Source organism: Alligator mississippiensis, chromosome 12, assembly GCF_030867095.1.
Source record: "Alligator mississippiensis isolate rAllMis1 chromosome 12, rAllMis1, whole genome shotgun sequence".
Classification (NCBI taxonomy): domain Eukaryota; kingdom Metazoa; phylum Chordata; order Crocodylia; family Alligatoridae; genus Alligator; species Alligator mississippiensis.
Genome location: NC_081835.1, coordinates 14,926,839 through 14,950,994, shown reverse-complemented (window position 1 = coordinate 14,950,994; position 24,156 = coordinate 14,926,839). Strand labels below are relative to the sequence as shown.

The following is a 24,156-nucleotide window of genomic DNA, read 5'->3' as shown; positions in this document are numbered from 1 at the left end:
TCCCCTTGGCTTCTTCAGGCTTTGGAACAAACCCTCTGGTTTTACTCAGGCCTTGACCCATTGCAGTTCATTATTATTTTGGCTGAATAGGACCAGTCATATTTGGCCTTTTGCTAACAGAAATGTTTTTGTGAAAGAAGCCAGCCAGCACAGAAGTCAGTCAAACTGACTTAAAAGACTCAAACACAACAGTGTCACTGTTGTTCTGAAGACGTGAGCAATGCAATGTTAAACTAGCTTTGTGGGTCAGAGTGAAATGCCCAAAGGAAACAAAACAAGTAATAAGATTTTAATATTCTTTCCAGTGCAACAACACAAATAAATAGGTTTTTTTTTAACATAACATCACATGTGGCAGGGATCCTCTCAGCAGTGCGTACAGTAGTACCCCTGGGAAATATCCTTTGTTCATTTGAGTTCTGAAACGTCTTGAATCTCGTTCTCTTTCTATAGCTGCTAATTTCCACTTGTTCTTTTTGTAGAAGGGGATCAGTTGTTCTGAGAAACAGTAATGTGACCAAATGGATTTACATTGTCAAAGCAGTAAGTTTTTTTCAGAGCTGGCATGGGATGGGGAGCTCTGGAGAGTCGCTGCAGAATTATGTCTGTTTTAAATAACATTTAATGTTCTTAAAGGGAAGTTGTTCTGTCCTGAAGGTTTTTAAAGATGACCTCCCCACCGCCGGAGTAATGCAAGCAGGAGCTGGCAGTGAGTATGGAATACATCCTGAGGATTCTCAGTTAGATCATTAGATAAGCCATTGAAGTTATTATTGGTGGTGGGATATTTTTTTCCCCTTGAAGTAGTTATGCTAGTGTTACCACTATCAGGGATGCATTTATATTTATGTAAGTGACTTATACTGCACTATTTTCTTCCCCTTTGATAAATGGAATAAATAGGCTGCTATATGCATATTTATACTGATATAACTGCATGAAATCTGGATGCTTGGACTTATTAATCTATACCAGAATAAAGCCAAAGGGCTGCACCATGCTTAGCAGCCCATAATGGTTAAAGCATGTCAATTTCTGTTAGTATCAACACACAAAGGACTGATGGGGCCAGCATCACATCCAGCTGCCTTTGATTCCCCAATCGGACCCAGTGGCTACCCACGTATAATTGGATCAGCTAGAAGCAACCTTCAGCACAAATCCAGGACAGGGCTTGAACTCAAGCCACAGGAATGATAAGATACCTTAAGCCTTGTCCTATTACAACCCTGTCATCTCTAGTGAACCATTACAGTGCTTCTGTGTGGACATGGCCTAAACTACTTTTGCACCTCTAGACCTCAGGAAGTGGAATTTAGACACAAGGCAGAGGTAGAATCATAAATTCATAGAAAATGAGGGTTGGAAGGGACCACAAGAGATCATTCTAGTCCAACCCCCTGCTCAAAGCAGAACCATCCCCAACTAGATCAGGGCTTTGTTGAGCCAGGCATTAAAAACCAAGAATGGAGATTCTACCACCTCTCTAGGTAACCTGTTGCAGCGCTTCACCACCCTCCTAGTGAGAGAAGGTAGATGCATTTAGGGAACCTGATTATAGCAGTTCCACTTTTAAAGTGAAATTCTTGAAGTGCTTCACCAGGTTTGTCCAGTCAACTTTCATTTTCTTCTTCCATTCCTGCTAGACAAGTCTTAGACCCTCTTTAGGTTGAAGATTTTTCTCTAAGTTTCCCATTATGACTATTACAGTTCCAGAAAAACCTCATCTTTTACCTGCTTTTACCTGCTTTACCTCAGAATATTGGCATTTCAGTTGTGGTGTTATCTTGATTTGCTCTGGGAGGCAGATTGAGACGTGTTTCTCCTTGGAATCCCAGGCAATTAGCAAATGTCATAAGAATTAATAAACTCTGTGGCTGTCACAAGGCAGCCAGGTGGCTGTTCTCACTTTTTCAAGGGGCCAGTTCAAGCCATGGATTCAGAGAGGTGAAAGGGTGCTCAGTGAGAGGCTGGTTTAACCAAAGATCCAGCTAATAACATATATTTATAAAAAGGAAATTAAGAAGCAGTACATATTTTAGAGACCCAAAATGATAATGCAAAATGAGTATCAGATCCTAATGAACATTAAGCTAATGGTTTTCTCTCTCCTTTTTTTATTTTTATTTTTACTGTTTGTAAATCATTGTCAGGAAGCAGCATGGTGACTCCTATGATCATTGCTGTAGACACCTTGCTGCAAGGATCTGTATTTGTGAGTATTTCATATAGAAAGCTGCCCAGAAAGATGGCTGGTGCCTTCAGTGCCATTCAAAAATGCATGTGGCACAGCCATGGGTTGCAGTATTTAAGAGTTTTGTGTATTTAAAGAAATATGTCATTCTGATTTATCAGTTAGCTGGGTGGGGGAAATCCTGGCTTCCCCAGCTGCTCCAGTCCCACTCTGTGGGGCTGGGTCAGTGGAGAAAAGTGCCTCCCTGCTCTGCTGGCTCTGCAGGGCTGGCTGGGGAGAGAGACAGCTGGTGTCCCCCATTGCCTCAGACTCCCCGGGGTTCCATGCTGCCCCAGACCTACTTTCTCAGCTGAATTGCTCCATTCTGTGACATTTATTTCTAGCCTCTGAGTCAGAAGACGGTGGTTACAACTTTGTTCCCTACCCAAGCAACTAAATGTATTTAAAATGTGTAAAGTGAACAGTAACTAATTGTGTCTCTCTAATTGAACTGGTTCTTTGAGCAGTCCAAGATTATCGCTACATGGTGGTATATGAAAAGTACTGGCAAAAAATGCTTTCCTTTAATTGCTTCTCCAGACATGTGGATGTGATCATTTCAGTTAGGTTCTTATTCAGGTCAGCCCTGTTAACCAGATGCTACTAAAACTCTCCTAGAACAATCTTGCACTGTACATTGGATGGCCTGTTTGAACTCTGATTTTTGTCTCAAACTTACTGTGTTAAGCTGGTAATAGATTCCTCAGTGCATTCTGGTGAAATATATTTCTGTGTGACAATCCTCAATACAGCACTGCAGAGGTGACATGACTTCTCACCAGATCAGATCCGTGGGAAAGCTCCCATTGACTTCCCAGGGCCCAGAATTTCTCCTGGTATATTTTATTAAGCTCCACATTGCCCAAGGCCTCTAAGCTTTTACTGCAGTGTAATACAAATATTGTTACAAATAAGAGAACAGTGTAGACAACCATTAAGTGGGTCAGGTACAGCAGTGGCAGGGGAATTTACAAGGTCAGAGTGTAAAGAGCATGGCTGCTAGAACTGCTTAGAAAATCAGTATTAGGTTTTAATACTTTTTGCTGGTTTTATTTTCCTGCATGTAAGGGGCTCTTGGACTTTCTCTTTGAGGATCAGCCAGATTTGTGTGTGGTCAGCAATGGAGCGGAGTGCCTTAAGATTTCAAAAAAGTTTTTCCTGCATCATGCTTCAAAAGACCTTCTGGAGAGACTGCGCAAAGAGGTGAGCGTATGTTTGTTTCTTTTCATAGCTGCATCTTTGCTTAATTACTGTAGCTTTGCATATCTGTACCTTATACAGAATGCACAGTTGTACATGGTTTTAATACTAGCCAGGACAACTAGAAGTATGCTTTTGAAAAACTGGTAAATCTGTGACAGAGGAAAACCTTAATTAAAAGCACAGTAATGATTACTTGTTATGCTGGTTCATGTGCTATCAAATCAACAACAGAGCAGCCTGGCAACACTACTACAAGTTTCCCTTGCATTATCTGGGTTCTGTATATGCAATGACCCCCCCCCCAACCAGGAAGAGCCCGGTGTTGATGCCAGCCCCAGCCTGCAGCGGCAGCCTGCCCTCATTCTGCACGCAGATCCAGGGGCACATGCCCCCATGCCCTCCTGGGGTGCACGTAGCAGCAGGAGCCGCATCCCCCATCCCGTGCTCCACCCCGGCTGTGCAGTGCCTGCTCTAGCCCCAGCTCCTCCCTCCCTCACCACCATGGGAACATATCCCTATTTAATACCTTATATATACTGAGTTCCCTTTATGTGAATTTGAGTTGTATGCAGTTTTCCTGAAACGCATGTATAGCATATAGCAAAGGAAACCTGTGTATGCAGCAGAATTAGAGCCTCTAATTCTGCTGTATACACAGGTTTCCCTCTCATTTAGAAGGACACTTAAGGTGAGGTTCTGAGGCCCTCACTAAACTCATCACTGGCCTCTGTGCCAGGTGAAAGGGTGGAAGAAGGTTCTGTTGGATGGTATGTTGGACAGGCATCCCTAGTCTGTTCCTTGGTTTTCCCATTGGAAAAATGGAGATAACAATACAGGCCTCTTGTGTGAAGTGCTTTGAAATCTGCTGCTGAGAAGTGTTTTACATGCCAGTTTTGGTCTGCAGCTTTTAGGGCCTTCACAGTCCCTGGTCCCACAACAGCTAGCCTGAACAGAATGGCTCAGCTTCAAGTGATTGTAAAAGTGGTTTAAAGTCACTGGAGAGCCCTTTCTCCTGAGAATTGAATTCTTTGCCCATTGGTGATGTGTAGGGGGTGCGCCCCCTGCGAAAAGCACCGCTGGCCTGTGGGCGGTCGCTGCTTGCTACCGCCGCTTCACCCCCGACACCGCTGGCAGTGTTTGCGGGCAGTCCCTGATCACCATTGGCTGCTGTTGGCAGCATCTGCAGGTGGTTACTGACCACCAGTCTGTGCCCCCTGCTGCCGCCACCACTGTGGCTGCCTGTAGGAGCTCCCCGCTCACTGCTGCCGCGCCTCTGCCGACTGTGGGTGGTTGCCGTGTCCCCCCAGCCTTCGGCAGCACGCAGCGTTCATATCTGTGCCTCTTAGAGACGCATCAGAGGGGCTCACCTCCAAAGTATTGAGTGGTAGGCATGTGATGGTTATCAGCATGGCTTCAGCAGCAGGGAGATGGCCTTGTTGGACTGAGCAGGCAAAATGAGCTCTGTATGATTTCTGCCCTATATAATTAATGTTAAAAAGATAGAGTGCAGTGAAATAGAATCACACACACTGCAAAAACTTCAGTTGGGTAGGGGTTCACCTTTCCCTTAAATAAATCTCCCACAAAGGCTGGTTTCAGTTATGGGAAGATGGAAGAATCATCATATCTTTGCCCAGCCTTGTTGTGCAAATACGGTAAAATGATACAGTCTGGAGTTAGCTGTTTTTTTATTAACATCAACAATACAGTAGCCAAATACAAGTTTTCCTGCTTGCATGTGGAGAGCCTCATTCTGAAGTTGGATTCAGAAAAAAACACTGTGCTCATGATCGTTTCCAAGTAAACTTGAGCTTGTGAGAACAGGTAGTTGCTGTGGGCTAACTCGGAGCCTGGGAGCTTCCCTGTTTTCAGAGCGTTTTGGTGGCGTCAGACAGATGCTGGCACTGTAGAAAGGTGCTTGTTTGCAGCAGGCAGCTCATGGTGACCTGAAGGATGCTAGCTGTCATGACTCATACAAGCAACTTCATAACTGGGGATTGTTTTATCTGCTTTAGTGAAATGAAACTGTTGCTTGGACAGCTGTTTGTACCAGCCTTTGAGTTAAGAATGGGATTTTGACTTTCTATTGTGCTTCCTGGACATAGTAAAAAAAACCTTATTGCAGTTCTTGACCATAAAAAGTTTATTCAGTTTGTTTTTTCCTTATACTGCCCCAGGAAAAAAAAAGTTCAGAGGCTAAGACTAGTGCTACAGTAGAATACTTAAACCAGTCATTCTCAGCTGTGGGAGCTGAAGCCCCCCTTTCAGGGGCGCTGTTACGCAGGTGTTGCAGCAGATGAGTAAAACTACCCCACATGTAGGGCTGTAGCATGCATGCGTGCTTTCCTGCATTATGGTTCTCTGATAAACGTATAGCAAGCGGGAGAGCTGGCTAATGTTGCAGCCCTTCTAGATCCAGTTCTCTCATACACCTCCCAGAAACACACGCAGACAGGACAGTTCTGAGTTCTAGCCTCGTGCCTTAACATTTGCACAGTCCCTTTAATCCATGTTTGTTGTTACACTTTTATCTGAATTTTGCTTAGGTGAAATTCAGGTTTCTAAGTTTTGCTGTAGTAAACATTTGACCATGCTGGCATTATTTCTGTTCCCTGACTGAACAGCTTAAGTAAATAAGTATTATGGCTGTTAGAAATCAACATATAGACTGAATGTGTAAACACTCTGCCTGTAGACTTTGCCTCTGCAAAGCAACCATGTAGTCACAGTCAGTATCATTGCTTTGTTGTCGTTGTTAAACGTAATGAATTCATATTGGCTTACCATACACACACTTCTGTAAGCGTATTAGTGCGCAAAGTCTTTTATGCCTCGGATTTAGACTTGGTCGTGATTCTTTTCCACAGGAACATTCCTACCCCAGCGAGGCCAAGCTGAAGGAACAGCTACAGCGGGTAGTGCGGTGGCAAGTTTTTCGGAAATCAGCTTTGGCAAACACAATTCAAGGGATTGAACTGAAACGCAAGTTGCTTCCACGTTCCCCGAGTATAGGGCTCTACGCATGCTCAAAAAACTAACTAACTCATGTTTCTGCCAAAAATGGAGGGATGTCAGTGAGTACATGCTGGAGAAATAAAAACCTAAATCCCCAGACCCCCCTCCCCAAACCGTTTGGGAGATGGTAATATATTAAATTAGGCCTCTAATTTTTCCATGATTATGATAAATTACACAATGAAATGTCAGAGAAGCATATTTCCCACTATGTCTTAATAGTGCCATATACTCTTTCCTTTACATTAGAGCATGTGGTGAAATAACTGCTACACACACTTTATTGGTTTCCATGTAATTTTTATCCAAAAAATCTCAACAAATGAAAAAGAATGAAGTAAGTGTCTCTTGGGCAGTGAGTATACTCTGGGAGTGTCACTGCAGAAGGTTCTCTCAGGCACATTTACTCTAATACATGTATAAGCATAGTCAAAACTCCACTGCCTGTTTCTGAAATCAGTCAGAGGTAGACTTGTTTGATGCTCTTTTACAAACAGCATTATTTCACTGCAGAAAAAGAATCAAAAGGAAAGAGCAAGGAAGTCAAAAAGCATTTACTTCAGATACCTATATTTAATCCAAACTTGTGGATTTCTAGAGCCTGCATGAACAAACAGGCTGACTGTCATGAAAAATAGCAAACGGTTATATTGTGTCTTTAGTAATTTCTTACGATACTGAATCTTACCTGTCAAAAGAAAAGCCTTTAAATTAGCTTCTTTAATTAGAAAATCGGTTTGTGCAAGAACAACAGTTGCATCTAACAGTGCACATTACCATCTTTTTGCATATTTTCAAACCCATTTTGAATTATTTTTCCATGATGCATGTGAAACTATTTAGCTTATTTTGGATCAGATATGTATTCTTATCTCAACAATGCAGAGTTTCACTTTGCAATTCTAGTTACTGCTTATTTTGAAGTTGCCTAATTTTTACAGGTAAATGCTTTTTATAATCATTTAAGTTATAAAATAATTGTGTTTTGGCTTTTGACATAGATCAGTTAGGTACCCGTACCCAAGAGCAGGAGCTCCTATTTATGTAGTTAGCTGGAGTTTTCAAAAACAGATCTTTATTTGAGATGACTGGTAGCTTACCAGATTTATTTTAATCTTAAGGAAAATGTGATAAACATTTTAAATGCATGAGACTTTTTTGCTTTTTAAGTGATTAAGCTTGTTCTTTATTACAGACAACGGTAACAAATAACCAGAACACAAATCCAAGGTAATCCATTTTAAGACTCTAATATTACATTATGAATCTGGATGTAATAAGAGTTCAGTTCAGTACAGAATGCTTGAGAAACAAATCACTCATTTCATGCAAGAACTGTCACTGGGCATTATAGCTCAGTGTGGCCACATGGGGGACAAAATGTCTCTAATACCTTCTTTATTACAATGGTAACACTGCTGGTGCTTTACTTTCTATGTGAAGAGACTTGCACAGTAAGCGCAAGAAAACCTTGAACTTAAAACCTAAAAGATGCATGAAAACCTCAGTGCAGTAGAAACAGTGAATGAATGCGGTCAAGAGGGAAAATTTCTAAGGAACTCAACTCTTATTGGAAACATCTAGAACTTGAATATTCATTTTTACTTCTAAAAGCATTTAAGAGAGGAAATGTGATGTAAACATATGCACTGTCCAATTAACTTGAATTTTCACCTCTAGTAAAATAATGTAAGTAGTTTCTTAATATGCTGTTTACAAAAGGAACAAAAATCATGACAGTTTGTGTTTATTCTGCTCTTACCACATAACTGTAAGCTGTGTCACCATTTCAACAGGGATCTAGTTCAACTTAACTGTATTACAACCATCTTAATCTGCTCATGCTAGACATAGGAAACATATAGCAGTATATTAGTGCTACAGTATTTCTCTAGAATTATTTTTATTCAGTTATCACTAGACACGTTTCATTAAGGCGGACTGTACACTTCACCACCCAACCAAAAGTAATGGTACATAAATATATTAAGGAAATGTTTACTGAATTAACAGTTAGTTGAGGTAGCAGGATCATAAAAACAAGCAGCAGGATCTCCGTACTGAAAAACAGATGCCAGTTCTTTATCAAAGCATAATCAGAGGAACCATTTTGTTACTCTTATGTTTTGGCAATACTATGAACTAAGAACAAAAAGGAGAGTTCTCTCTCGGCAGGGAGGGGAAGGGTGGGAGAAAAAAAAGCTTTCCGTTAAGTTATATCACCCAAACCCCTCAAACTAAAGAAAACTGTCATCAGCAGTCTTGTACATCAATGATCTTCGCACAATTTCTGCAAATTTTGGGGGGGTAAATAAAGGCCAGCCTGCTACCTCTCAAAATGCTTTAATGATGTTTTCAGTTGTGAACATCATATATTACCATTTAACTGAAAAACAAACAGTAACAAACTCAGGCACATGGAAGTATTGCTAATTCCACTACTAGATTTGCACTCTTTCTTTCTTTCTTTCCTTCCCCCCCCCCCCCTTCCTTATTTGGCTTCAAATCGAGAAGGTTCCAGAGCACAGCGTGGAACTGCCACTTTCCAAGTTGATCCCTGGATCAGTATTCATTAAACGGAATCTATATATGCATTTTTTTTCAGTGCTCTCTTCAATGATCTTAAAAATTGGTAGACCTGGCACTTGCTTTACCTAAATAGCTTTCCAAGAAATTTAGGAAAGAGGATCACATTTATCATGTTCTCCACCACTTGTGTTTACCAGCGTGATCTGTTCTCTCCCACTTCTTCTAAGGTACGTTTCAGAAGATACACTGCAGCATGAAGTCCCCCTACGTTCACCCAGACTGTCTGACTCTTTCGCCATAAGCGTCCCATTCCTGACAAGGCCTATGTGCAAAAAAGAAGACAATTATTATTGGTGGAGCTGGTTCTGAAACTTATGATTAAGGTTGCTTAACATTGTCTATTATAAACCTTTTATTCAATAACCAAAGTGACTATTCAAGGCTAAAACTTTCCATAAAATTTTCTCTCTGCCTCTAAAAACTAGGATTTAAGTCTCTGAAAGCCCTTCAGCCTTTTCAAAGAGTGAGGTTAAGTGAACTTGACAGTTTTACCAATGTTAAATTTTCCAAGTTTTTCCCATGCCTTTCTTTGAAAAGCTCTAACATTTCCATGTTTTGGGACAGGAATTCAAATGTCAAAAAATGTTAAGGCTGCCTTTTACATGTACTTATTTTGCTAGTTTTTGATGACATGAGTGCGCACTGTTTTACTGAGACCCGTAGCTCATTCTCTGTATAAGATGGGCAGTGAAGTAGGAAGAAGGTTGCAAGAACACAAATCATATTCTAATTTTTTAAACATTACATTCGGACTTAAGAGACCTGTTTCACGCTTTGCTGGGCTTCCTATGTGTTGTTTGATTAGACTCCCTTAAAGCATGTACTCAAGGAAACTGAATTAACATGGCCCAAGCAATTCTGCTATTTCCTAACTTTGTGCTTGACTCTGCAACCTAGCTGTAAATTTAGTTTAACATGTATTCCAAGTTTAAAACCACATTGATCTGCCTTAATTTCAGGGGTCCTTTTAGTGCACAAATAACTGTACTTACAAGTGCTCTGCTAGGCCATCTGAAGTTGAATATCACACACCATGTATTTCATTACACCAATTCACTTTGCTTCCTACATCTGCTCACCTTAGTGTTAGGGACATTCAGAACATGGAGCAAAACACAGTTGTTTTCCTTAGTTTTTTTCTTGGGGAGGAGTAACGAGCTGAATAATGTGTGTATCTGGGACTGAAGTTTAGGAACTGGAAAGGTTTTCCCCCCACTCTGAAGGATACTATGTATATATGATACATTACAATCTGCCTGGCAACTGACTCCCCAGCCCAGCCCCTGGCTTCTTTACTTTTCATTCCATCCAGGAAGAGCACACACCAACTGCTGAAGCTTCCTTAGCCTGACGAAGGGTTTTTGAACCCGAAAGCTTGCTTAATAACTATTCTCCAACCACTTGGGTTGGTCTAATAAAAGATATCAAATTCACCCCTTGTCTGCCTATATATATATAATGATAAACTCACCATCCCCAGCAGAGCACACTGCACTGTATGCATTGCTCTAGGCTGCCTCTTGAACCAGAAGCCATGTAGCTGCTACTGTAGCAGCCTCATTTAGTTTAGAGACATGCTAATCATTCAGTAGAGCTATTTACCATGCCTTCTGTGCTAAGTGGTGGCCCTATCTCCAGTGATGGTGAGCTTACAATGTAGACACGGACAGTTTTTTCTAGCGTTGTTTCAACATGTTTCAATTAATCTTTTTGCTTTTAATGTTGGCACATGCTTACACGTTTGATAGAAGAGAGTTGAATTAAGTATGTCAGGTGGATTTTCTAAGGTTTTATTAAAAATTCAGATTTGACCCATGAAGCATCAGAATCTCTAGACAGGTGGTAAACAGAAAGCAGGAAATTCTGTATATTGGCTACAGTTTTATTAAGTTACATGGATAAACTTAAGTCTAATTCATTTCTGAAATTTATTTAGATAGCAAAAAACCCACATCTCAGAAAATGATCTGAGCCTCTACTGTGGGGAAAATAAACCTTGCATGTTTTTAAGGTGGAACATTTTTAATTCAAGTACTGGTTTATTTTTAGTGCTGTTCTAGGTCTAGTACATAACTTGATTTTTCTGCATCTTTGGAGATGTTTTATGACCATCAAAATCATGATTAATGAACGAAATGGTGTACCTTAGCAAAGCACTTCTTGTCCTGAGTAAGTAGCACGGCTCTGCCTGTCCCAGGTCTGCAGATCCGACTCATTTCCTTAAGGCAGGCTGGATAGAGATCCCAGTTTTTCTTCTTAGATCCTATCCTAGAATGAAAATTTGGATCGATATAGTAAATGTGCCTATGAAGTACAGTTGAAAATAGTTCATTTTCACTTAGCATGAGTTAACTTGTTCATGATCATTTCTACTACTTGTTTCCACCTACACCTCTCATGTATCAGTTTGGCTCCACTGGACTCATTGAGTAAAGGCAAGAAAAGGAGGTGAATCTTAATGTCATATAACCATACACATTAAGGAAATAATGTTTTTTACTGTTTAGTATAATGAATCAGAGCATCCTATGAAACCCTCAAACATGTCTGATATTCAAAATACATCAAAGAACCAAAGAAAACTGAAAGCCTTTTTAGAACGTGTAAAACTGCTGAATTGATTAGTTTGAAAATATATAACAAGTCATTTTACTTCATCAGTCAAGAGTGAATCTGCAACGTTGTCATAATTCTCGGTACTTGTGTATCTTTGAAGCACGTACAAAGTTAAAGATTCCAGAAATTCTAACAGATCTTAAGCTTTAGCAGCAATAACAACGGTTGTTCAAATATAGCTTAAAAAAACAAAACAAAAAAACCACAAAAAAACATACAGAGAAATTATGATTCTCACCTCTTTCCAAATGGCATGTCTGTCACAATAACATCCACAGATCCAGTCCTCAAAGGGAGACTGCAAATATCCCACTGGACAGTATCAAGGGATACACCCCAGGAAGTACTACTGCAAGTGCAAAGGTATTCATTTCAAGTGTGATCTATTATTTCAAACACTTTTTTCCAACTCAAATGCCCTTGGCATCATAATGTAATAGGAAAATATGGAAAACCAAATAAAGCAAGTTTCTGAAAAATAGATTTCTTAATACAAAGTGTTGTGACCATCCCTTTTTACACTTTTCCTACCTTTCTTGATTCTGATTTTTCTTTAGTAGAGAGCAGATGTTACTTGCTATTCTCTTCATAGCCTGTGGGTTGTTATCACCAGCAATATGGAAACAGTTTGGCCACTCAGTAGCTCCCTGAAAACAAAAGAAGCTATGATAGAAGTCTGTTAAACTTGAATTGGTGGATTAAGAAAAAAGTTTGGAAAACTACCTGCACATCGGAAAACAACGCAAAACAATTACAAATAGACTTCAACAGCTTAAAAATTCCTATTGTATATGTATTTCAGAAATCAGAGCTCTTCAGGGGGCTGACAAGACTGACATTTAGCTACTTCCTGCATGAAGAAGGTGCAACCATTTAGGAAAAGTATATTTGTAATTAAATTTAAATATCTTTCTTTGATATTTGGCTATTGGAACTGCAGAATACTAGTGAAAAAGTCTGCATGTAATCTACTGCTGTGAAGTATGCAGGATTTGGTGAGACTTGCTTTTAGGTAAGGCTACAGCCTAGCTAGGTTTTCTTTTTAAGCTAAAAACCCAGAAATTAAAAACAAAGGAAGAATTACCTCTATTGGTATCGCACCTGTTCCACACATTGGATCAACTATTATGTCACTTGGCTGAGCATCACAGAGTCTAAACAGAGAAGGAAGAAATATTCATGAAAAGTCTTAACAGGAGTTTCTACAGAGACGTTAAACTAAACTACTATTTAAACAATTCAAATTCTACCATTCCTACAAGAAGAGCAGACTTGAATAACCATTTGTAAACAATGTTCAGGTTTTACGCACAGTGGGCACGTGCCCGTTTCTGTGCTGTCCTTTAAAGGAAATGCTAAATGACATCACAGTACCAGCTGTTACTGCACTGTGCCATCAACACAGTTATTTTTAGTTGCTACTTCACCATAGCCACACACTATAACAAAGGAGTGCATCACTATGGCAACATAGCTGTGGTGTCATGGATTGTGCCTGCCGATGCTATGTCATAGGGCTTTGCTACAATGACATAGTGGGTGCTTCTACACGAGATGCTGATGGGGAAATATTAAAATATTTTGATGGATGGCATAAAAATGTTTGAAAATTGTTATGGTCAATGCAAAACATATACTTGCCTGGCCTTACATTTAAGAAACCATCAAACCCATCATTGTGACTATTAGTAACTACAAAATATTTGTGATATCTGAGCTCTTTATTTAAAGTTAATAAAAAGGGCTAATCAGGAAAAAATGACCAAGAAAACAACGCCCCCCCCAAACCACAAACAAGAAGTATGCGCATGTATCAGGGGCTAACTGGATTTAGTTTCCAGAATATTACACAGGAATTTAGAAATAATCCATAACTACCTGTACTGACCTGAGCATCCCATAGGCAAGAGTAGATCGAAGAGTTGTGGGTCCAAAATGTGTAATATTTCTTCTGTGAAGACTCTCTTCAGTTAATGCAATACCCACAACCACTTCATTATTATGAATGTTCAAGAGGACCTGGAATGAATTTTGAACAACTGAATGCATTCATGAAGCTCTACATGTTCTTAGGAAAAAAAGTTTTGCAGTATGTAACATTTCAGCAACTGAGTCTAATTTTTTCCTCAGACATGGTATATTTTCTACCCTATTTTCCAAAATGTCCTAAACATTAAGCTACACGTTCTCTTTGTGCTGTCCTAAGTTTATAGGTAGGAAAAGGAAACAGAGACAGGATAAATCATCATAGTCCTAGGACATCAGACTGGCAATAAATACCACTAGTTCTGGTTCCCTGAACTAGAGAAAACTACAGACAACACTGAAAACTGGCCTTAACGATACAGAGCTGGACATCTAGAGATTCACAGGACAAATTCACTGTATCTGTCAGCTTTTCCTCCATACAAAAGCCTGCCGGATCTCCTTTACAAATCTTCACCCTCCCCATAAATGAGAAACCTCACATTAAAAATAACTGCTCGCTGCCTTCTATCCTGGTCAAGTATGTGTGAACATACCATACCATTAACTGAAAAGCAGGTTTGTGGTCAAACAATCTCATACAGATATAAAACACATTGGATTAAACCAAGATGCATGAAGGCCACAACATACAGCAGCACTTCCATTTAAGCTAAGCATGTAACTACTTGTAAGTGGGTATTTCTGAAGTCTCTGGTGTGTAATACCTCCACATCAAAGTTGGTCATGTCAGCCTTCCACTGGAAATGTTCTTGCACTGCTCCGCCAAAGTCTCTTGCTGCATCATTTGATGTAAAATTATGTTTGTCACCAGCTCTATTGCATGTAACACGGAACTTCAGCACTGGGGCTTCATTTTCAGATTCCTTGCAGTCACCAGCTCCATTTTCACTTCCAGCAGTAGCAAGGAATTCATCTTTAGCATCAGATTGTTTGCCGTTATCTACTGAGATAATGGCCTGGGTCTCCTGTCCGCCAGCAGATTCCAAACCTAAAGCATTTTGTGCCTGATCATCTGACTCCTTATCAGCAACTTTTGTATCTGTTTTCTCCTCCCCTTCTCCATCACTCAAGTTTTCTTTGCTTGCACTACCCTGTGGGTTCTGTTTTTTACGTTTTGTCTTTTTCTTCTTTAGGTTGGTGTTTAGCTTCCATACTTTCAAAGGGTCTGTCCAAGGCAGTTGTTTAACCAGGTCTTCCAAATCCTTTAGAGACTCTTCCTTTAAAAGATTCAAAAAAGTCATTCTGTTTGGCATTCTTTTAATGGTAAACCTTCCCTTTTCTAAAATCACCTTACCAACCAGATATACTTTTTTTTTAACCTAATGCATATTGTAAACACTCATATCTTATCTGCCATACATAGTACCGTAACTGATAATGGAACTGTACTCTAAGGCCGCATCCACATGAGCAGGGCCATGAGTTTGCAGCAGCGCAAAGTTGTGCCACTACTTTGTGCTGCAGTACATGTCCCTTGCTCATGTGGTTTGCAGCAGGGCCCATTGTTCCACTGCTCCATGTGCTGCAGCGGGGGCTGGCTAGGGCACAGGCTGCCTCTGCCAGGGGTTAGCCAGCAAGCATCCCCCTACACTGAGGCACCCTGTACCCCAGCCAGCTGGGGAGTGGCACATAGAGATGGAGGGAGCTGGCAGTCCTGGGCTGTTTGCTCCCCTGTCTGGAGGCATGCTGCCCCAATGAGCCAGGGAGTGGCTGGCTGGGGTGCAGGGTGCCTCAGGGCAGGGGCTCCACAGTGCACTGAGACAAGGGAGCAGGCAGTCCACTCCCCAGGTGGCTGGGGCACAGGGTGCTTCAGTGTGGAGGATGCCTGCCACCCCTGCATCACATGGAGCAGTGGGACAGTGTGTACCATTGCAAAACACACAAGCAGGGGTGTGCACTGCAGCTCTCCCATCTCCGCGTTTCTCCTGGCACACAGCACTTTGGCATGCTTGGTGCTGCCTTTTTTTCCAGGGGTTTTTTTTTTGCTACCTGGAAATCCTGATAGTAAATTTTGCCCCAGCACTGCTAATTAGCAGGCACCGTGCATAGCTTAATATGCAACGTGTGTAGTTTGTGGTGCCACAAACTACACATGCCTGCATGTCTGAATCTGGCTTAAGAGTCCCAGGAGCACCAGAATACTTAATAATTTATCTTGGTAGATGTTATGGTTAATCTTAATTTAAAAGTCTAAGGACATGGTATATTCTGGTCACCTCCATACGAACTGCAGCATCCCATTTTCTCCACATCTGAATTTTCCTAAGCAACACGTGCAACTGACGTGTTACACTGCATTGTTGCACATATGTGCTACACTGTATTACTGTTCTTTGATTTGAACAAATGTTTAAGAGAAATCTGGCAGGAGGGGGAAATAAAAAATAATTCTGCCCAGAAGACTCAAAACACTTCTAAGTCTAATTTTACATTAAAACAAAACAAAAAACAAACTCCACACAATCTTTCAGGAATTCCATGCTTAGTAATAATTAAAAAAAATAAAAAATAAAAATCACACCTGCCTGAAAATCCAGGTACAAAGTTAGCTCACCTTGGTTTCTTTAAACTGGTAATCTGTAAACTCTTTCACAACAACAAATAAGTTATCTACCGATCTTAACTGATGAACCTAAAAAAAAAAATGGAAACAAACGTGGCATGTTCCTGGTATTTGTAAATACCTGTAATTAAAGTTTCATTCAGTTACATTTCAAATTAAGATAGCTGGATAGCTATACCTCACTGAAGTCTGAATGCTTTAATATTACAGAGATAAGCTTCCGGTTTCTTTTTCACTCCTTTTTGTGTGCACACACCTAGCTTCTTTTTAGTACATGTGGTCACCAAGACTGAAGTAGAACAAGGAGAGTAATTCCTTTTCTTAAAGTTATTTTGCTTTTGACTTCATCTAGTGTTACAAAAGCAACCCCCCCCCCCCAAAAAAAAAACAGCCTGAACTCAGCTCTTGAACAGTGGCAGAGACAAATTGTTTAAAACATATTTATACATAAAATTGTATGTAAATATGCTACAAGCATATAAAACATAAATTGTTATTTATAACAAGAATAATTTGCCAATAATGGGAAGGCTTACAGTTAGTTGCAATTTGCCTTTGTTTTTAGGTAAAAAGGCCAAATGAAGACAAAGAATCAGGATACAGTTTTGTGGTTTGTTTGTTTTTTTAAGAGATGCTTAGAAGTTGTATAGTTTGCTGTTTAAGAGCCAGCCCATTGAAACCCGGAGACCTCTGCGTGTCATGAAATGCTGGACATTTTTCCTTAGGTCTGTGCTGCACGCTGTACCAGCATTTACTGCTCAGACCTGAGGGAGAATGTCCTGCATTGGAAAGCTGGTCTAACTCTTTCTCAACTATGCAGCTGGTCCAATAAAAGATCTTACCCTAAGTCTTGCCTCTCCCAGCCTTCTGCGACATGCACAGGTCTCCGGGTCTGAACAGGCTGCCTCTTGCAGCTTGCCAGGAAATGCAGCCATAAGCATGAGCATTGACATTTCCCGGGTCAGCCTGGGTCCATCTCAATCAGTCTCGTGTTGCACAGTCCGGCGTGCTCTACTTGGTGTCCCCCCCAGCACGCTGGTTTTAAACCTCTGACTGTCGCTCCCACCCCTGTTATGTCTTTAGCGGTCCCAGGCAATCAGTTGTTGCCTATCCAGTGGCCTCCCTTCCTAAGCCAGGCGTACAGCGTTTTGTGGTGGGCCTCGGCCAGGGTCAACTAAGAGGCCTGTGTTCCCCCACTTGGCGCACTCGTTTTGAACCTACGACCCTCGGCTTTGCTGTTTATTTATCCCCAGGAATCAACTGCTGTGTCCTCAGTGATCTCTTCCGGCTTATAGTTACGGGTCTATCTAAACCACGGTGCAAGCTTGCAGTGCAGCAAATCTCACGTCCCCCCCACCCCGGGGGCTCAATGGAGAGGGAAAATCCCTCACCATCAACTGTCCCTCGGCCACTCCGTGGCTGTGAGGGAGGAGTGCGGTGACATTAAAGTCCCGCTGCACCGGAGGATCAGGTAGGTCCCTGCTTGCTGGGCCTGGGCCTGGGCCGGGGGCGGTGAAATGGTGGCTCCAGCCGGACTCAGCCCTGGCCGGTTTCCATGGAGACCCTGAGAGCAGCGCGGGGGCGGGGTTCCCATGGAGACCGGGCGCGGAGCTGTTCGGGGGCGGGGACCTGGCGGCTCTGCCCCTCGCAGCGGGGCCCCTCCCTCCCCGCGCACCTGCGCCAGGGCCTGGGCGGCGACGGCGAAGTAGATCTTGCCGCGGTCGCGGCGCACGCTGCAGCGCGAGCCCAGCTTCTCCTCCACCTCGGCGGCCGCCGTCAGCTCGAAGCCCGTGGGCACGGTGGCGCCGATGGTGACCGCGGCCGCGGCCTCCTCCGCCTCGCACATGGCAACGGCGGCCGCCGGACCTCGTTTCCGGGAAGCAACCGTCTACTCGGACGCCTTTGCTGTCACTTCCGGTTCCGGCGGAAGCACTTCTAGGTGCGAAGCTGGGGCAACTGCGCAGAGCTTGGGGTGGGTTGTGGCCACTGCGGGCTTTGCCACAGCGCCCTCTAGCGCGGCGCCCCGAGGCTGCAGAGCCCGTCGGGTGTGGGCGGGAGGGCGCGGCGCTGGGTCGGGGCAGCCGTACCGCGGGGGAACAGCTCCCCTCGTGGGAAAGTTTTCTAATGCTTTATTTTTCCGTGGGAAATTTCCCATTTCTAAAAATTCATTGTTTCATAAACTCCATTAGTAATAATGAATGGGTGCTGACACAACATTAGGCAAACTTGGCAGTTTCGAAGTCATAATTAATGTTTTCAGGTGATTGTCGCTAGCAAGCGTGCGAGAGAGTACACAGATGTTTTACTGATGTGTAAACATACGCTCACATAAGAATCCACACCAAAAATCAAATTATGAATTCACCCAATCCGCCGTGCGGGTCAAATCAAAACCAAAGCGCGGCATATCACGCTCAGGTTTTCGGGTGTGCTAAAATTAGTGTCTCAACAGCTTTCAGTGCCTTTGGCTTTTTTCTTAAATTTAAACAAACAACATAAGGGAAGAGCATGCTATCGTGTGTTGTCTTTACATTTTTACAAGTATTCCTATGAAAATAATTTATTTCCACATAAAGCTTTGAATTTATTTGAATATAACATTTAAACCACATTAAGTGTGCTGTATTTAATTTTTTTTTCCTAATCAAATATTTCAGTTCAAATATTTGTGGCTATTGGGACAAAAAATTTACATGGGGGTATTTTTAGTTTTGTTTGCTAACTAGAAGTCAAAAAAACACGCTAAATCAGATCGTGCTCTGTTTAGGGCTTTGGAAAATTTTCCCGAAAACCCACATCTCTGGGAATAAGGACTGGAGTAAGAATAGGAACAATGAGACTGAGAATGGGAATAATGTGAGTGGGACGTTGCAAAGCGGGGTGGTGGGTGGCCAACGACACGTGTGCATGGGCGGCCTTGTGTGTGGGGCAGGCAGCCTAGCCCCAGACAGGGCAGGGAGCAACAAGCAGAGCAGCAGACTGCAGGGAACCCCCCAGCCTGAAGCAGAAAGTAGAGCAGCAGATCATGCAGGGAGCATAGAGCTTGAAGCAGAAAGAGCAGCAGGCTGGGCAGGGAGCACGGAGTATGGAGCAGAAAGCAGAGCAGGCAGGGAGCACAAAGCCTGAAGCAGAAAGCAGAGCAGCAAGCGGGGCAGGGAGCACTGAGCCTGAAGCAGAAGGAGCAGCAGAGCGGGCAGGGGAAGGGGGTGGGCATGGCACTGGGGGAAGGTGCGGGGCTCATGGTGGCTCGCCTGCCAAAAAGTTTGGCCCCACTGCTCCAAAGCCGTGAGCACCGCAGCATCCTTCAGAAGGATTCATTCTTCTGTAACCCAGCATCTCTACTGGGAGTAGCAATATCCATTTCTTGTGCGTCATTTCTGGATGCAGGGATAAACGTGCTCTGTTAGTGCATGAGAATAAGCCAGGCCTTGAAGGCATGCTGATAGTCAAGGCTGACCAGGGTCCGGTGGCTTCGGTGGCTATCGTATTAGCTTATCCATATTATTAAGGGAAGAAGAACCTTCAATCATTTTTGGTGAGGTGTTCCATCCTGCCATCAGACAAACAGGTTAAATGCCACCTCAGTGGCAGTGGCAGCCACCATTAGTTATCAGGCAAGGAGATGATTATCTTTCACAAGAGTCATTGGAGAATTGGGCTAGCATTTATCACTTCAGCTACAAAACCAGTACAGAGATGGATGAGAGGGGTAAGCGTTTCTTTTAATACTGAGCATTACAGTTTTCATGCTTGCTTTTTACCAAGATAGCTTTCTGTTTGGCTGAGCATTTGTCAGATAGATAGAACTAGATTTTTTGACAGAATATTTTTGGCAGGCTGACTTGTCCAGTCAATTTATTGTTCATTCATAGGGGATGGGATCTTTGTTACACGTTAAACACAATTGACTTAAAATAAAGTCTTAAAAAACTGACTTGTTTTTAAAGTAATCCAGATCTTCCTAATGATACTAAGAAACCACTCAGGTGCTTGCCTGATGAGTTTTGCTTATGTCCTCAGGATGAAACCAGGTGTGGAGTTAGGAAGGGATTTTCCTCCAGGAAAATCAGTAAGGACTATGGAGGGTTTCACTGCCTCCTATGGACGCATCCCCACAGCCGCGCATGTGTAGTTTGCGGCACCGCAAACCACAAATGGCACACATGCAAGCATTCGCTGCACTGATAATTTGCAGTGCAGCATTTTTTTGATGCTGGGAGATCCTGGTGTAAAAAAAAAAACAAAACTGCTAAAAAAAAGCACAGCATCCACGGCAGCATCACGTGCTGCCAGAATCCAGAGCCTAGCTGGGCAAAGCCACACTCTGGCTGCTGGCCAGGCTCCAAGTGGCTGGATCACTGACACTGATGCTCCGGGAGGCCCCCAGTTAAGGCCGCTGGGGCCAGCACAGTTTCTGGCCTCAGCCTCCCCTACTCCACTCAGGGTAACCTGCTGTGCATCAGAGCATGCATGGCATGGGCATTCCCCGGGGACAAGTAACAGTGGCACAAGGTGTGCCGGTCTGTCCCTGGGGCAACAAATGTCCACGTTCTTCTGGACACCCCAGAAATGGCAACAGAAAATTAGTGTGCATAGCCCAGTGTTTGTGGCCAGCATCACAGAAACAAACCAACGTGCATAGTTCCATATCCATGACTGAGCCTGCAATACTGAAGCCAACAACAAAAAACAACAGAAGAAAAACAGTTATGGTATTCAGAGCCATGTTTCCAGTGGATTGTTACAAAAATGAGATTACACATCACTTGAAAATTAAATGTGATTTTTAACATGATGAAAAATACTCTGAGCATCATTTGAAATCAGATGCAGTAGCAGTGCATGCAGGGGTGGAATGAACTTTGAGTTCTTGTCCAGTGTTACGTGGCATATGTTACAGCCAAATCAATTTGCAAGAGGATATGCAATAATTTTATTACCACTCTACAGCTGATTTGGATGATAAGATGTAATTTGATGAATGTTTTCTCTGTTCTGCTTGTTGTGTTGCCTTTCTCTTCAATCATGTTCCAATTCACATTTTGCAGGTGAGCAGATTATCGCTAGCAGTAGCATAACGACAGTACCAATGCCATAAGTGACCACATCTTGACAAGATTTATAGCAATGAATCAGCCTTACTGATTCAAGGAAGACCTACTGATTTGGGGAGTGAACATAGACAGCGGGTGAAATTTGGGTGCCATTAAATGTGAACAGGAGTTTTGCATGTGTTGTGGATGTTGCCTGCATGCTAACAAGATTACTGAAGTAACTCATGATGGTGCAGGAAGAGGCAGATTTTGTGCCTTTGTCCTCAAACAGGCCTTTTAAATGGTGGTATTCCAGGACAGAATGGCCAGGTAGAGGGAAACAGAAGCTTGATCATACATAAAAGCAAAAACCCTTGCATTCATGGAATCCCTTTGGATCTGCTAGATCACATATATCCTGGGCATAAATTCAACAGTGGTTTTGAGAAAAACTTAAGACAATTTGGATCTGATTGTTCAGAAGCTCTGATGGAGGCAGCACTGATTGATGTCAAGATAGTTGGATTCAAAGCCCAATTCCATTCACTATCTATTATGGACTGGTTTGTGACCCTGGGCAAGAGGGTTGATACCTCTTCTAGAATGAAATTATATCATCTAGCATAAGTAGGCACATTCGAAGCTTGTTAATAAGAATGTGCCTGCTAGATGATATAATTTAATTCTAGAAGAGGCATCAACCTGCTTGCCCGGGGTCACAAACCAGTCCATAATAGAAGGTGAATGGAAGCAATTTTATCTAAGACGAGGTTATTCCATGACTGACTCCAGCAAAGTTTCTGCTGCTTCTCCCTGAAATGAAAGATCCAGAATGAAAGGGGTCATGACTCAAATGGGCTCACAGCATGTAATGAGTGGGCTTGCAAGACCCACAGACAGCTCTTGTGCTTGGGTGTGGACCAGAAGTGGGATTGTTGGGGATAAAGATTTGGAACTGGTTCCCTGAAGCATTATGTGCTGGTAGGAAACTAGCTGGGGCCACCCCTGGTCAACTGTTACAGCAGTTTCTGTCCCAGAATAGAATTGGTGATGCATCTGGGTTTATTCCACTTTGATTTGTAGGGTATCAAACACAACTATAACTTTGGCATAAGACGTTCCTTCTTTTGTCTAAACCATCTGCATATGAGACCCAGCTGGATTCACCCATTTTTTAAAAATAAAATCTGCTAGTATTTTACAGAAATGTGGAGCCAATGAAAGGAGGTGCCTTCACTAAAATATTTAGTTCTGCACCTTTGTCTTTTGACTAGGATGTGGCTCTTTCTTGTTTACAGACCTTAATGCTTAAATAAGCCCCCTCCTGCTAGGTATAGGTTGTTTTCAGGAATATATTCTACTTCGGTTCCAGCACCTATCAGTACATAGATCCTACAGGGAGTCACCCTCGAGACCTGCTTCCTCATGGAAATGAGCTGGTTAGATGCCTGTGCAGCTGACAGAGGCAAGCAAGTGGAACTGTGCCGTGCACGTAAACAGCAATCCACCTCTGCTTTGATCTTCAAGGCCGGCAGGCATCAAACTGAAGAGCACTTCATATTTCAGATATGTCACACGGTGGAGTATGGAAGGAGCTTTTCTATTAAAAAGTTACTCGCAAGCGCAGCCCCACTACAGTCAAAGGGTCTGATTTTCCAGTGTAGTCCATGACACATTGGAAGTGGTTCTGGAAAGGGAGTGTTTTTTTTGCACTGATGTGCACTATTTCCCAAGGTGCACAGCACTGGACAGTCAGGATTACTGACTTCAGTGGTCATTTTGCCTGAGTGTGGACTTCAGTTTTGCTAAGCCTGTGTGGCTATTTGGTTCAATTATCAGAATGACATATGGAAATAACAATTTTATTGTCTCGGGGCCTGGTTTTGCTCCACTACAAATCCTGTTCTGTGGCTTATTTCTCCTAGAACTGTAGCAGGCTAATTGCAGCCTTCAAATTGCCTTGAATTTCTACATGTTTGCATTTCTATCCAATTTGGTAATAAGGACAATGAAAATAGTTTAAAAAAAATCTGTTTATTAAAACAACACGCTCCAGCTCACACAACCTTGTCAACAGTCTTTCTCTTCTCCACTCCTTTGCTTCACGCATTTGTTTAGAATATTTTTTTCAGAGCTCTGACTGCTCACAGAATCATTACGAGCGCTGCCGTGTTCGAATCTTCCTGGTTGTCTTGGCATTCAGTATTATTACGGAAAACAAGTCATATATTTTCATGTGATGCTTTAGGTTGTAAGTGTTAAATATTGCTAAATAAATAGTTTTTCCCCATATATTTATTTCTGAGAGTGAAGCTAATTGGTCCAGTAGAGGGCAGTCATAGACGTGAATGTGTTAGTAAAAACTTATTGGTAGAATGATGCATTGTTCTTTGGCAAGTATAAGTTTAAATTCTTTCTCACTTATGCAACATAATTAGCTTCAGTGGAGTGCAGAATTAAGACTGAAAGATCTCTTTGCTTATGTAGTCTGTCTCCTTTAGTGTATAGCATAGAAGTATGCAGGAAAACCTAAATACACAGAGCACTTAAAATAATGCATCTTGTTTATGACCTACATTAGATTTTAGTACCTGGGTGTTGGCTGACATATATATAAGATTGCTTCTGACACTCCTATCTTAGTGCCAGTAAATTGAGGCATTTCAAAATAGCCTCCGAGAATCATAGTCTTCACCGATAAAGCCGCACAATTCTATGGTTTCCTTGATTATTAGGGGTCCATGCGATAGTTTGACTGCTGATCTTATCATAATTGAAATACTGCGATGCATGCACAACCTAATCTTTCTGATCTCCAGCCCAGCTGTTTACTTGAAGGGGTTCTTACTTCTGTCTAGCATTAGGTTAGTTAAACAGGCATAAGAGAAACGGAAGTTAGGGTTGTGAGCCGTATT

The 24,156-nt window shown here is 42.2% G+C and overlaps 2 protein-coding genes across 11 annotated transcripts in view; one reads left to right on the top strand and one right to left on the bottom strand.

Moving 5' to 3' along the window:
- Positions 1-10,473, top strand: part of LOC106737530 (uncharacterized) — a 62,239-nt gene extending 51,766 nt beyond the window's left edge. For 3 of the 10 annotated variants that reach the window (XM_059715685.1, XM_059715690.1, XM_059715686.1), the window contains 5 exons: positions 483-543; positions 637-709; positions 2,154-2,215; positions 3,302-3,436; positions 6,304-8,156. In XM_059715685.1, the coding sequence (XP_059571668.1) occupies positions 483-543; positions 637-709; positions 2,154-2,215; positions 3,302-3,436; positions 6,304-6,474 (502 nt within the window). In that variant the 3' untranslated portion in view covers positions 6,475-8,156. Of the gene's footprint in view, positions 1-482; positions 544-636; positions 710-2,153; positions 2,216-3,301; positions 3,437-6,303; positions 8,157-9,207 lie in introns of those variants that run through there. The other 7 variants (XR_002094159.2, XM_059715692.1, XM_059715689.1 and 4 more) reach the window with 7 other exon arrangements.
- Positions 6,731-18,113, bottom strand: THUMPD3 (THUMP domain containing 3). Its single transcript, XM_006264794.4, has 9 exons — positions 17,884-18,113; positions 16,200-16,277; positions 14,350-14,862; positions 13,545-13,675; positions 12,741-12,810; positions 12,188-12,303; positions 11,895-12,005; positions 11,185-11,308; positions 6,731-9,302 (listed from the first exon to the last, which is right to left on the bottom strand). The coding sequence occupies exons 1-9, from the start codon at positions 18,052-18,054 to the stop codon at positions 9,171-9,173; spliced, it is 1,446 nt and encodes a 481-aa protein (XP_006264856.2). The 5' UTR covers positions 18,055-18,113; the 3' UTR covers positions 6,731-9,170.
- Positions 18,114-24,156: the final 6,043 nt, after the last annotated feature.

Bases quoted from the DNA above. Each gene is read 5' to 3' on its own strand.
- THUMPD3 (XM_006264794.4), bottom strand. From the start codon at position 18,054: ATGTGCGAGGCGGAGGAGGCCGCGGCCGCGGTCACCATCGGCGCCACC. The intron at 14,863-16,199 runs GTGAGCTAACTT...AATCTTTTAAAG, and splicing joins ACCAGTTTAAAGAAACCAAG to GAAGAGTCTCTAAAGGATTT. The intron at 12,811-13,544 runs GTCAGTACAGGT...TTCTCTGTTTAG, and splicing joins CTTGCCTATGGGATGCTCAG to ACTCTGTGATGCTCAGCCAA.